Below are 12770 nucleotides of genomic sequence, written 5' to 3'. Positions count from 1 at the left end.
GGAGAGAGAGACGTGAGTGGGAGCTGGAGGGGAGAGCAGCGGGCCTGGGGACAGTGGCGTGCTCAGCACTCTGGATGTGGGCACGGGATGGAACAAGATGCAGCTCGTCCCACCCGGCCCTGCGCGTCCCCTCAGAGAGACAGCGGAGCCTGAGCGGGTGTGACGTGGAAAAAAAAATCTGTTTATTGTGCTCAGCTCTGGGCTCCAGAGTTCAGGAATCACAGAACCACAGAATCATTTACAGTGGAAAGGATCTGCAGGGTCATCAAGTCTAAATCCTGACCAACCCTCACCTTGTCCCCAGCCCAGAGCTCTGAGTGCCACCTCCAGGGGACATCTGCAGGGATGGGCACTCCAAACCTCCCTGGGCAGTGCCAATCCCTGACCCCCTTTCCATGGGGAAATTCCTGCTGCTGCCCACCCTGAGCCTGCCCTGGCCCAGCCTGAGGCCGTTCCCTCTCCTCCTGTCCCTGTTCCCTGGAGCAGAGACAAAGGAAGAAAGCCAAGAGCTACTGGAGAGTGTCCAGAGAGGCCACAGAGTCCTTTTGGGACTGGAGCATCTCTGAGATGAGGAGAGACTCTGGGAGCTGGGCCTGCTCAGGCTGGAGAAGGGAAGGCCGAGGGGGGATCCCAGCGAGCCGTACAAATCTCCCCAGGGGCTGTCAGAGGCCGGTGCCAGAGGCAGGACGAGGAGCACTGGCCAGGAGCTGAGCCACAGCAAGTTCCACCCCGGCGTGAGGGAGAACTTCTGTGCACGGAGGGGCAGAGCCCTGGGGCAGCTGCCCAGGGAGGGGCCGGGGTCTCCCTCTGCAGAGCCCTTCCAAACCCTCCTGGACACGCTCCTGTGTCCCCTGCTCCGGTGACCCTGCCTGGGCAGGGGTTGGCCCGGCTGGTCCCAGGGGTCCCCGGCGGTTCCGTGGCTGAGCCATTCCTGAGGGACCCGGAGCCCCTTTGCTGATGGTGATTCCAAAGCCCAGCTCGTGGCTGGAGCATTTTCAGCCACTAAAGCCCACAGGTGTGAACACCTCAGCATAACCCACCCACAGGGACAAGGCAGCAGTGACTCACACACAAACCGTGCGGAGTTATTACATTTAAATGAAAAAAAAACTTAATTAAAATGTCAAATATTTGAACACAGGAAACACAATTATTCTCAGCTTTCCGGAGTGTAACTGTCTGATGCCAAATCTGAATTTGTTCCTTGCCACATTAGGCACCCACTGCTCCCTCCCCTGCCTGGCTGCTCTGCTGTGTCCTGCACACAAATCCCTGACTTTGACAAGCTCTACATCTCATCTCCTTCATCCCAAAAACTCAGCAGGACACTTCATGGAGTCCCTGGGGCTGGAAAAGCCCGCCCAGCCTGTGGAGTCCCAGCCGTGCCCCATCCCCAGCCTGTCCCCAGCCCAGAGCTCTGAGTGCCACCTCCAGGAGTTCCTGGGACACTCCAGGGATGGGCACTGCAACCCTCCCTGGGCAGCCCCTGCCAATGGAACCCAGGAATGTCCCAAATAAACCCTTGGACACCCTTGAGCCCCTGCACCATTCTCTCCCCAGCCTGACAGTGGCAGGGAAGACCTTCAGAGCTCAGTCCTGGCTAATTACGTTAAATAAACAACAGTAAAGCTCTTGAGGAGCGGATCAAACCTGACAAACAGCAGCTGTTCCTCCCTGCACGCCGAGCTCGGCATTCAAAAATTAAGCAATCGTCAGCTTCTTGTAGCACCCAGCAAAGCCCTGGGCCCGGGTGCCAACCCTGCAGGCACTGGGAGACACCTGTGGCTCCACACACCCCAGCTGATCCCCCTCCCCTCCAGGCCTTCCCTCTCTCCGTGCGTATCCCAGCACGAGAGCAGGGAGTGGGGGTTTGGGGAGGCTCACTCTGGGGTGGGGGATGCAGCCCCCAAACAACTCCAGGCAGGAGACAGCAGGGACCTGGGCTGAGATCACGGGATCAGGGAATGCTTTGGGTTGGGAGGGAGCCCAAATCCCACCCAGTGCCACCCCTGCCATGGCAGGGACACCTCCCACTGTCCCAGGTGCTCCAGCCCCAGTGTCCAGCCTGGCCTTGGGCACTGCCAGGGATCCAGGGGCAGCCACAGCTGCTCTGGGAATTCCATCCCTGCCAGGGAACAATTCCCAATTCCCAATCTCCCATCCAGCCCTGCCCTCTGGCACTGGGAGCCATTCCCTGGGTCCTGTCCCTCATCCCTTGTCCCCAGTCCCTCTCCAGCTCTCCTGGAGCCCCTTCAGGCCCTGGCAGAGCTCTGAGCTCTCCCTGGAGCTGCTCCTCTCCAGGTGAGCCCCCCCAGCTCTCCCAGCTTTGTCCCAGCCCTTTACAAACAATTATTTCCCAACAAAATGAGCCCTGCATTAGCAAAACAGAAGTTTAACATTTTCAGTGTCACCAAAAAAAAGTCCATTATTTCCACAGTCATTTTTCCTCCATGCCAAGGAACACCAGCAGATGCACTAAGTAACAGGCCAAACAAACCCCACACATATTTCAGTTTTGATCATTTAGCAATGGATAAATGAAAACAGATTTTTCTGCCAGACCAACAGTGGAAATTAAAAACCAAAAAAAATAAAAACCATCAGTGTCCAACCAATCCAAGTGTTAAATACAAGCTCATTGTTCATTCACCTGGGAAGTGGAACAATCCTTCAGTGAGGTCAAACACCTGCCCTCCAAGAGCCTGTGCTCATTGCCAATTCCAGCTGCCTGCTGCTGGGAGAAGCCCACAAAGCATCTCCTGTAGCTCCTGTGAAAGCTAATGCTGTCTGCAAACACCGCTTTGCTGTGCCTTCCTGCAGGGCACGCGAGCAGAAAGGTTGTTTACTTCTCACTTGATTCTTTTCTTCTGGAGAGGAGGATGTGATTTCCCCAAAGAGGGCAGGAAACAGGAGAATGATGTGAGCCTGGGCAGCTCCTGAGCTGGGCTGCCTCATTAAACTTGCATCAATCCCCTCATCAAAGTTTCATCGCTCAGCTGAAAGAGAACTTGGGGTGGTTTCCCCTCCTTTGATGAAGTTCTCTCTCCTTCTCCCCTGCTGATTAGCTCCACGGAGGAAGGGCCATCCCTGCGGGGGCAGCGCTGGGGAGAGCACGGGCAGGGCTCAGCGGGGTCCTGCATCCCCCGGGCCATCCCCTCAAACACAACCCGGCTCTGCCAAAGGCACTGCCTGCTGGCCCAGGACTCCCCGAGAGCTGGGGGCCTCCCCCTGAGGAGTTCTCCTCACAAACAAACCAGATCTTGCGGTCAGGTTTTCTCAAAAAGTCCTTGAAAGGGTTTTAGAGCTCCCATTAATCACCCCGCACTCACAGGGGGAATTTAGAAAGCCAAACGCCGTGAAAAGAGGAGTCAAGCACCATCACTGATATTGCAGTGAGGGGGGGAATGCAGGGATCTTTCCAGCAATGGTGTTTTCCCCAGGTCTGTTTTTGCCAGCTCATGGTACCCCCCGGCAGTGAGGTGCAAACCTCTCTGAATCCCAGAGTCCCTGGGGCTGGAAAATCCCTCCAGGATCACCAAGTCCCAGCCGTGCCCCATCCCCACCCTGTCCCCAGCCCAGAGCTCTGGGTGCCACCTCCAGGGATTCCTGGGACACTCCAGGGATGGGCACTCGCAGTGTTCCTGTTCCCAAAACCAGCAGCAGCACCTGGCACCAATCCTGCTGCAACAGGAGCTCCGGGTGCTGTGCTGGCCTCCAGCCCAGCCCTCACAGCCCCCCAGCCCAGCTGATGGCTTTAAGCAGAATTGTCTGGATTTTTAAGAAGGGTTCTCTGCATCTTTAAGCTTTAAGCAGAATTGTCTGTGTTTTTAAGAAGGGTTCTCTGCATCTTTAAGCTTTAAGCAGAATTGTCTGTGTTTTTAAGAAGGGTTCTCTGCATCTTTAAGCTTTAAGCAGAATTGTCTGTATTTTTAAGAAGGGTTCTCTGCATCTTTAAGCTTTAAGCAGAATTGTCTGTGTTTTTAAGAAGGGTTCTCTGCATCTTTAAGCTTTAAGCAGAATTGTCTGTATTTTTAAGAAGGGTTCTCTGCATCTTTAAGCTTTAAGCAGAATTGTCTGTATTTTTAAGAAGGGTTCTCTGCATCTTTAAGCTTTAAGCAGAATTGTCTGTATTTTTAAGAAGGGTTCTCTGCATCTTTAAGCTTTAAGCAGAATTGTCTGTGTTTTTAAGAAGGGTTCTCTGCATCTTTAAGCTTTAAGCAGAATTGTCTGTGTTTTTAAGAAGGGCTCTCTGCACCTTTAAGCTCTGATGTCTTTAGGCAGAATTTTCACTATTTTTAAGTCAGATTCCCTGCATCTTAAAGCTCCAGGACATCAGGCAGAATTCGCTGTCCCTTCCTTTGACCTCAGCTGCAGATGGAGCCCGATGGTGCCACTGTGACCCTCACCCCCCTCTGAGTGCAGACAGATGTTGCCAGGTGTGCCAGACACGTGCAAAACTTTCACCTCGTGTGGAACAAAAGCCACCTTCTCAACCTGACCCTGTGCCTGTGTTTGGAGTTCCTAAAAAACTCTGAACACCCTGATATCCCACTGCAATGGGAACACACACAGGGATATCCCTGCAATGGGAACAAACACAGGGATATCAATGGGAACACACACAGGGATATCCCACTGCAATGGGAACACACACAGGGATATCAATGGGAACACACACAGGGATATCAATGGGAACACACACAGGGATATCCCACTGCAATGGGAACACACACAGGGATATCAATGGGAACACACACAGGGATATCAATGGGAACACACACAGGGATATCAATGGGAACACACACAGGGATATCCCACTGCAATGGGAACACACACAGGGATATCAATGGGAACACACACAGGGATATCAGTGGGACACACACAGGGATATCCCTGCAATGGGAACACACACAGGGATATCAATGGGAACACACACAGGGATATCCCTGCAATGGGAACACACACGGGGATATCCCACTGCAAAAAGAACACACACAGGGATATCCCTGCATTGGGAACACACACAGGGATATCAATGGGAACACACACAGGGATATCAATGGGACACACACAGGGATATCAATGGGAACACACACAGGGATATCAGTGGGACACACACAGGGATATCAGTGGGAACACACACAGGGATATCAGTGGGACACACACAGGGATATCAGTGGGAACACACACAGGGATATCAGTGGGACACACACAGGGATATCAGTGGGAACACACACAGGGATATCAGTGGGACACACACAGGGATATCCCACTGCAAAAAGAACAAACACAGGGATATCCCTGCATTGGGAACACACACAGGGATATCAATGGGAACACACACAGGGATATCAGTGGGACACACACAGGGATATCCCTGCAATGGGAACACACACAGGGATATCAATGGGAACACACACAGGGATATCAATGGGAACACACACAAGGATATCCCACTGCAATGGGAACACACACGGGGATATCAATGGGAACACACACAGGGATATCCCTGCAATGGGAACACACACAGGGATATCCCACTGCAAAAACAAACACACCAATAGCCCTGGAAAGGGAAACAAAGAAACCCGGGGATGTCCCTGCTCTCCTGACGTCCCTGCTCTCCTGACGTCCCGGTTTTCCAAGGGAAAACAGCCGCTGGCACTGCCACTGTAACCGGCAGTGACTGCCAGGAACAGCCCCGCTGACTTTCCTGCCCGTGTGCAGTAAATTGAAATCCCTGGCTCCTCACCAAGAGCGCTGCCCTGCGAGCACCAGGAGAGCTGGGTTTCATCGCACAGAGCTCTCAGGTCAGGTAGGAGGATGTTATGGAAAGGTCAGAACAGCAGCCTTGCCCACAAAGACACTGCTGGTCGGTTTATTTCTGTGATTTAAGCGTGAAAACAAACTTCACTCAAAGTTTCTCCTGATTTGGGGAGATAACGGGAAAAGCACCGAAAAACCACAAACTTAATGAGCAAAACAAAAACTTTGTGAAGCCCGTGGTTAAAGCCAAGCATTCCCAGACCTAAGAAAGCACTTGGCTGGCAGTGCTTGAGTGCTCCACAAACAAAGAGAGGTTTGATAGCTTTTCAGGGACATGAATGGGGTCCTGCTGTGCTATTCTCTGTCCCCAAACAGGCACACGAACTTAAATACAAGATAATCCAATTTGGGAAGCCAAAACCTGAGTGCTTGTAAATGGAGATGTGCTTCAAAAGAAGAACTCGTGCTTAGGAAATACAGGCGGTCAGAGGTCCTGGGGGGTGTATTTAATGAGAAAACAGAACCCAGATTCATCAGAGAGCAGCCCCACTTCATTCAGAAACTGTAATCTGGAATGACCTAGCGAACTGGGCCTGTGTTTGGATGTGTATCTGCACGCCAGTGCCACTGCTGCCACTGTCTTGGCTCTGTAAAGGGTACTGCCATGGGGAGAGAGGAAAGACACGAAGACACGAGAAGGATCAAAACGTGACCTCCTTGGGATGTCCCACCCGGCATCCTCGTCTCCCCGCAGGAGACACATGGAACCAGGTGAGCTTTAAGGTCCATTCCAGCCCCAACCGTTCCACAATTCCATGGAAACCTTCCCAGATTGGGGCATAAGAACACCCCCTGGGCCAGGGAGCACTGGTGGCGATGGTCCTGAGGACCAGGAGTGCCAAACTGCCCCAGCACAGCTCCAGATGACACCCGTGAATGTGCTGTACCACAGGGCTCCAGCTTCCCCCTAACCAGTGGGTGGAACCCCACCACGGGGTGCTGCCAGGGCTCCCTCACCCCGTCCAGCAGCCACCCAGCTCACAGGGACGTGCAGGACACCCAGCTGGCACAGACACAGGTGGCACGGGGCACCTGGCCAGCCCTGACCTCACCCACACAGCGCAGGAGACAGAAACGTGAATGAATCCTTCCTTTTCCTTCCTTCCTTTTCCTTCCTTCCTTTTCCTTCCTTCCTTTTCCTTCCTTCTTTTTCCTTCCTTCTTTTTCCTTCCTTCCTTCCTTCCTTCCTTCCTTCCTTCCTTCCTTCCTTCCTTCCTTCCTTCCTTCCTTCCTTCCTTCCTTCCTTCCTTCCTTCCTTCCTTCCTTCCTTCCTTCCTTCCTTCCTTCCTTCCTTCCTTCCTTCCTCTTCCTTCCTCTTCCTTCCTCTTCCTTCCTCTTCCTTCCTCTTCCTTCCTCTTCCTTCCTCTTCCTTCCTCTTCCTTCCTCTTCCTTCCTCTTCCTTCCTCTTCCTTCCTCTTCCTTCCTCTTCCTTCCTCTTCCTTCCTCTTCCTTCCTCTTCCTTCCTCTTCCTTCCTCTTCCTTCCTTCCTTCCTTCCTTCCTTCCTTCCTCCCTCCCTTCCTTCCTCCCTCCCTTCCTGCCTCCCTTCCTGCCTCCCTTCCTCCCTTCCCTTCCTCCCTTCCCTTTCCCTTTCCCCTCCCCTCCCAGAAATACCAAGGCTCTCTTGGCAGAAACATTCAGTGCTGCCTCCTCCCCAGGGCAGACATGGGCCAGGCATCATTGCCAGGGGCAAAGGCCACCCTTCTCCTCAGAAACACACAACACAGAGCACATAATTCATGGTCTGCACTTTGGGAGAGGATAATAACTGCTGCTCCTCACAGCAAATAACACCTTGGAGTAGCTGGGGCTGCAGCTGTTAAATTATGCACATTATCCACCGGGCTCCCTGCTCACTCCTTTAGCTGAGGAAGGCTGCAGCTCCATTGAGAAAACAATTATATCATTACTGACAACTGGGGAAGGCAGAGCTGCCGCCAGAGCGGCTCCGAAACCAATCCCGCACAGGAACCTGATTAACTCCCCCTGATCCCACCTCAGGGAGAATCTGCTCCCAGGACTTCCATCACTCCTCACATTAAGTGCGGATATTCCACAGGAAACACTTCCAGTGCTGCCGTGGCACCTGGGGCAGCAGCTCCTGGTTCTGGCTGCAGGACAGGGATGGGGCCGCAGGTCCCTGACGAGCTCCTGTCCCACCCAGCCTGGGACGGGATGGATTGGCACCAACCACAGCAACAGCTCACGAAGGATGGGAAGGAATTCCTGACTGGCCCTGGCACAGGGTGGCACAGGATCCTGCCCCTGGATCCCTGGCAGTGCCCAAGGCCAGGCTGGACACTGGGGCTGGAGCACCTGGGACAGTGGGAGGTGTCCCTGCCATGGCAGGGTGGCACTGGGTGGGATTTGGGGTCCCTTCCCACCCAAACCGTTCCAGGATTCTGTGATCCCATTATTTACAGAGCTGGCTGGGGGGATTTGAGCTCCTCCCTGCCCTTCTCCCACCCCGAGGGAGCTCAGCTGGCAGCCAGCACCGATCCTGCTGCTGCAGGAGGAGCAGGGTCCAGCTGCAGGGCACCTGAGCACACAGCCATGGGCACATTGCACTGTCCAGGGGGAGGAAACCCTTCCCCTCCCGGGGCTCCCTGCAGCCCACAGAGGTGGCACCAGGCCTGGCACTGCCCCTGAGCTGCTCCCAGGAACACTCCTGACTCATATCTGCCATTCTTCACGTGACAAAATACACCTGTGCACGTTTAAAACACTGAAATATTTGAAAACATTGAAGTCTTTAAAGGGTGGAGAAACAGGAGGGGCTGTGGCTCCCCTGCCCAGACCCCCTCCCTCACCCATCCTGTGATTTCCCAGGCAGCCCAGGCACGCAGCTGCTTTCAAGTGTAATAAATACCAATAAATCCTCTAATAGACAGAAATGAATTAATACCAGGGTTTCCCCACAGCACTGACTCCTCCAGCTGAGCCCCAGGCAGTGCTGGCAGGAGGAGAGGACGGCTGAGCCACAGCTCTGCTAAAACACCAAAATGCAGACCCAGCTTGAAGGGGCCAACGTGTGCCAGGGCACTCCCTGCTAATTAATCAGGCTGGTAACGAGCCCAGGAGCGAGGATCTCCTCCAGCACCCTCTGAACCTCAGCACTGAAGGCAAACACGATGTCCTGGGTGCTGCACAGCTCTGAAGTACAAACTGCTTTTGGGGAGAGCCCGTGGAAAGGGGAGCTCTGCTCCCAACCCCAGGCACAGCACCTTTGCTCTGAGGAAGGCAGGAACAGCTGGCTGCAAGCCAGTAATTCCAACTCCCACCCCAGGAGTGTACTTAGGGGCTGAAACATCAGAGGCACCCTTTATCTCAGCCTTCTGTATAGAACTGCTATTTTAATTTACTCCCGCAGCCACAAAACAGAGATTCAGCCCTGCTGGAGTGCATGGTCTGCTCTTGTCCAAGGATAAATGCTCTTTTCCAGGTGTAAATCTTAGTTACCTAAAGCATCACAGAATATTTACACAGTTAATATTTATAACTCCTCGTTCTTCTGTTCAGTTATGCAGATTAATGGAATTTATTTCACAAATGACTGAGCCATAATGAGATGATGGATCCACTGCTCCTCTCTCCTGCTGGCTGTCTACACAGACCCCACCAAACCCTGAAAATGAGCAGCCAGAGAATCCTACACGGACTGCGCCACAGAATCGTGGAGTCATTGAGGCTGACAGCGACTCCTCGTTCGAAAAATAAACTCAGTAGGTGGGGAGTGGTTGGTCCCTTCCTGGCAGAGGTCACCAAGCAGCTACAGAACAGCCTGGCACAATCTGCTGCAGTTACACACGGCCCTTTCTTCCTCTCAGCTCATTCAGAGGTGAGCTGCACTTGGCCATCAGGGCTCTGCTCAAGCCAGGCTTTGCAGCTGGGTGGGAGCAAATCTTTGCTTTCGAGAGCAGCTTTGCCTCTCTGGGGGGTGCATTGAGGGAAGACCACCAAGAAACAGGCAATTAATTATTGATGTCATTATTTCCTGACCTGGGATCAGCTGAGGGGCCAAGAGGAGCGTGGGCAGTGGCCTGGAGGCAGCAGCTGGCCTGGCTACAGCCATGGCTACTTGATTGCTCAGCAGCAGAGGCTTCTCAGCCCCCTGGAACAGCCTGGACTCCTCAGGCTGCATCCAGGCCGAATCCAGGGCAAAGGCATTGTTCAAGTAGATCTGTCCAACAGAAAGAAAGAGAAACGTTCCAGTTTGAGATCCCAAACACAGAAACACAAGTGAGAACGAGTCTTTAACTCGGCATTTCAACAGGCAGAGCCTCAGCTGGGGACAAGCTGCCCAAACCAGGCGGGTTTCTGCTCCCTCGGTGCTGAGGCTGAAGTGAAGTGACCACTTAAACATGAAGTGGCTTTGACAGGACTGATCAGCTGCTGCAGCTGCACGGGAGGCAGGGAGCCCCTGGAGCCACCCCTGGCCTGGCACAGCCACCCCTGGCCTGGCACAGCCACCCCGAGTGACCCCACTGGCACCAGGGACTGCAGCCACCTCGCCAGCCATGGGGGACACGGGGGTGAGGGACAGAGGGGACAGAGCACAAAACCAGCTGAGGGACAGGGGGGGAAAAGGCACAAAACCAGTAAGGGACAGGGGGGACAGAGCACAAAACCAGTAAGGGACAGGGGGGACAGAGCACAAAACCAGTAAGGGACAGGGGGGACAGAGCACAAAACCAGCTGAGGGACAGGGGGGAAAAAGGCACAAAACCAGTAAGGGACAGGGGGGACAGAGCACAAAACCAGTAAGGGACAGGGGGACAGAGCACAAAACCAGCTAAGGGACAGGGGGGAAAAAGGCACAAAACCAGTAAGGGACAGGGGGGACAGAGCACAAAACCAGTAAGGGACAGGGGGGACAGAGCACAAAACCAGCTGAGGGACAGAGGAGAAAAAAGGCACAAAACCAGTAAGGGACAGAGGGGACAGAGCACAAAACCAGCTGAGGGACAGGGGGACAAAGGCACAAAACCAGCTGAGGGACAGGGGGACAAAGGCACAAAACCAGCTGAGGGACAGGGGGGACAAAGGCACAAAACCAGTGAGGGACAGGGGTACAGAGCACAAAACCAGCTGGGGGACAGCAGCACAAAGCCAGGTGTTCAGCACTCAGCTGGCAAAGGGGCAAATGTGGGGAACAGGGGTGGGATGGGGACACGGGACCCCGAGGGCCACCCTGGCACCAGGGATGTGGCAGTGCCCGCGGTGACACTGCTCCGCCAGCACTGGACTGTGGCACCCCTTTGGGACAAACAGTGGGAAAACCAGGGAGAAGGGAAGATGGAAAAATCCCCTGATCGCATCTGGGAGGAAAATGAGGACATTCTACTCAAAGGAATAAACATTAAGGACATTTTAGTCCTATTAAAACTTGGGAACAGTGGAGCTGTAACTGCTGCTCCATCACCTGCCACTTCCAGCATTCCAACATTCCTCTTCCTCAGGGTTCTCCTGACAAACACTGACCTCTCACACCCCTAAACCCACAGCACTCTTCAGCTCATGCACTTGATGTACTCCAAAAAAAAAAAAAAAAAAGCCCCAAAAACCCCTCAGCGCGCCAGGCTCGCACTTACTTTGCAGCTGGGCAGCCTTTTATCAATCCAGCCCTTCCCGGCGTGCGGCGGCACCGCGGCTGTGTACACGGGCGGGAGCACCGGCACGAATTCCACGCTGGAAGAAGGGGAAAATCCTACGACCGGGGAATGAGCTCCAAATATCCACTTCGGAGGGGTCAAAAAAAAAAAAAAAAAAAACCAAAAAAAAAAAAAAAACCAAACAAATACAAGAGGAGGAGTTAACAAAAGGATTTTACCCCGTAATTTCCTAATTACGCGACGGAAAACGTCAGGAATGCCCCTTCAGCCCGACAAGGGTTTGTGTTTCGCTGGGCACGGCAGGGAGAGCAGCACGGAGCGGCTCGGGAAGCGCAAGGCGCAGCCTGGAGCAGGGAACACCGGCAGCGGCTGCAGCCTGCGCTTCCCTGCTCACACTGACCCTTACAGCGCCTGGAGGAGCCTGAAAATGCGTCTGGAGAGCCAAAGGCAACGGCGGAAACGTTTTTTTTTTTCTCAGCTTAAATTCGCCTGGCAAATGGGTTCCCACAGCAAAACCACCTCTGCAGGTTCGTGGAGCGGTCTCCCGCTGGAGAATAATTGATGTTCCCGTTTCATTAAAGCAGCACCGACTGTTTTCTCCCGAACCACAAGAGACGCTCGAGCTCGAAAAGGCTGGAAATCATCACACGGAAGCGAGCGGACGCCACAGCGCTCAAGGCTCGCGTTTATTTTTACTTCTGTCTACCAAAAACCATAAAGCCGAGGCAAAACTGCGCGCACGGCTCCGACCCCTGCGCTGAGAGGGGCGAGCCCCCGGCTGAGGGCTCCGCTGCTGCGAGCCGCCTCTCGGCAGCAATTAATAATTGAAATATTCATCAGGGAAAGCACTGGCGCGACACGCTGGTTCCAGTGACACTCAAACTTTCGTCTTTATAAATATTCACAGAACGCTCGGCGGCGATGCTGCCCCGGCTGCCGGGAGCATCGCTCCCGTTCCGGCTGCATCTGCCGAAAGCGCATCCCGCAGCCGGCGGGGAGCCCAGCCCCGCCGGAGGGACCCCCAGCCCCTCTGGCAGCCCCTCTCCTCCCGGAGAAATCCCCGCCGCACGTTCCCAGAGCCGCGGGAAGTGCCGCGCTCCGGCACACCGGGGCCGCGACCGGCGACCGAGCCCGCGGGGCGCAGAGCGTCGGGAAGGGGGTGCAGAGCTGGGGAAGGGGGGGATGCAGAACCCGGGGAAGGGGGGATTCAGAACCCGGGGAAGGGGGGATTCAGAGCTTGGGAAGGGGGGGATGCAGCGCCCCGAGGAAGTGGGATGAAAAACCCAGGAAAGGGGGATGCAGAGCCCAGGGAAGGGGGGATGCAATGCTTGGGA

At 54.4% G+C, this 12770-nt stretch overlaps 1 protein-coding gene across 1 annotated transcript in view; it reads right to left on the bottom strand.

Moving 5' to 3' along the window:
* The window catches only part of TCERG1L (transcription elongation regulator 1 like), a 60182-nt gene that overhangs the window by 46877 nt on the left and 535 nt on the right, over window positions 1-12770 (bottom strand). Inside the window, exons 2-3 of the mRNA XM_053949693.1 lie at window positions 11416-11562; window positions 9824-10004 (exon numbers count right to left, since the gene is read on the bottom strand). Of these exons, the coding sequence (XP_053805668.1) occupies window positions 9824-10004; window positions 11416-11562 (328 nt within the window). The remainder of the gene's footprint in view (window positions 1-9823; window positions 10005-11415; window positions 11563-12770) is intronic.

This window comes from Vidua chalybeata, chromosome 8 (genome assembly GCF_026979565.1).
Source record: "Vidua chalybeata isolate OUT-0048 chromosome 8, bVidCha1 merged haplotype, whole genome shotgun sequence".
NCBI lineage: Eukaryota > Metazoa > Chordata > Aves > Passeriformes > Viduidae > Vidua > Vidua chalybeata.
This window is presented reverse-complemented; position numbering and strand designations above follow the sequence as displayed.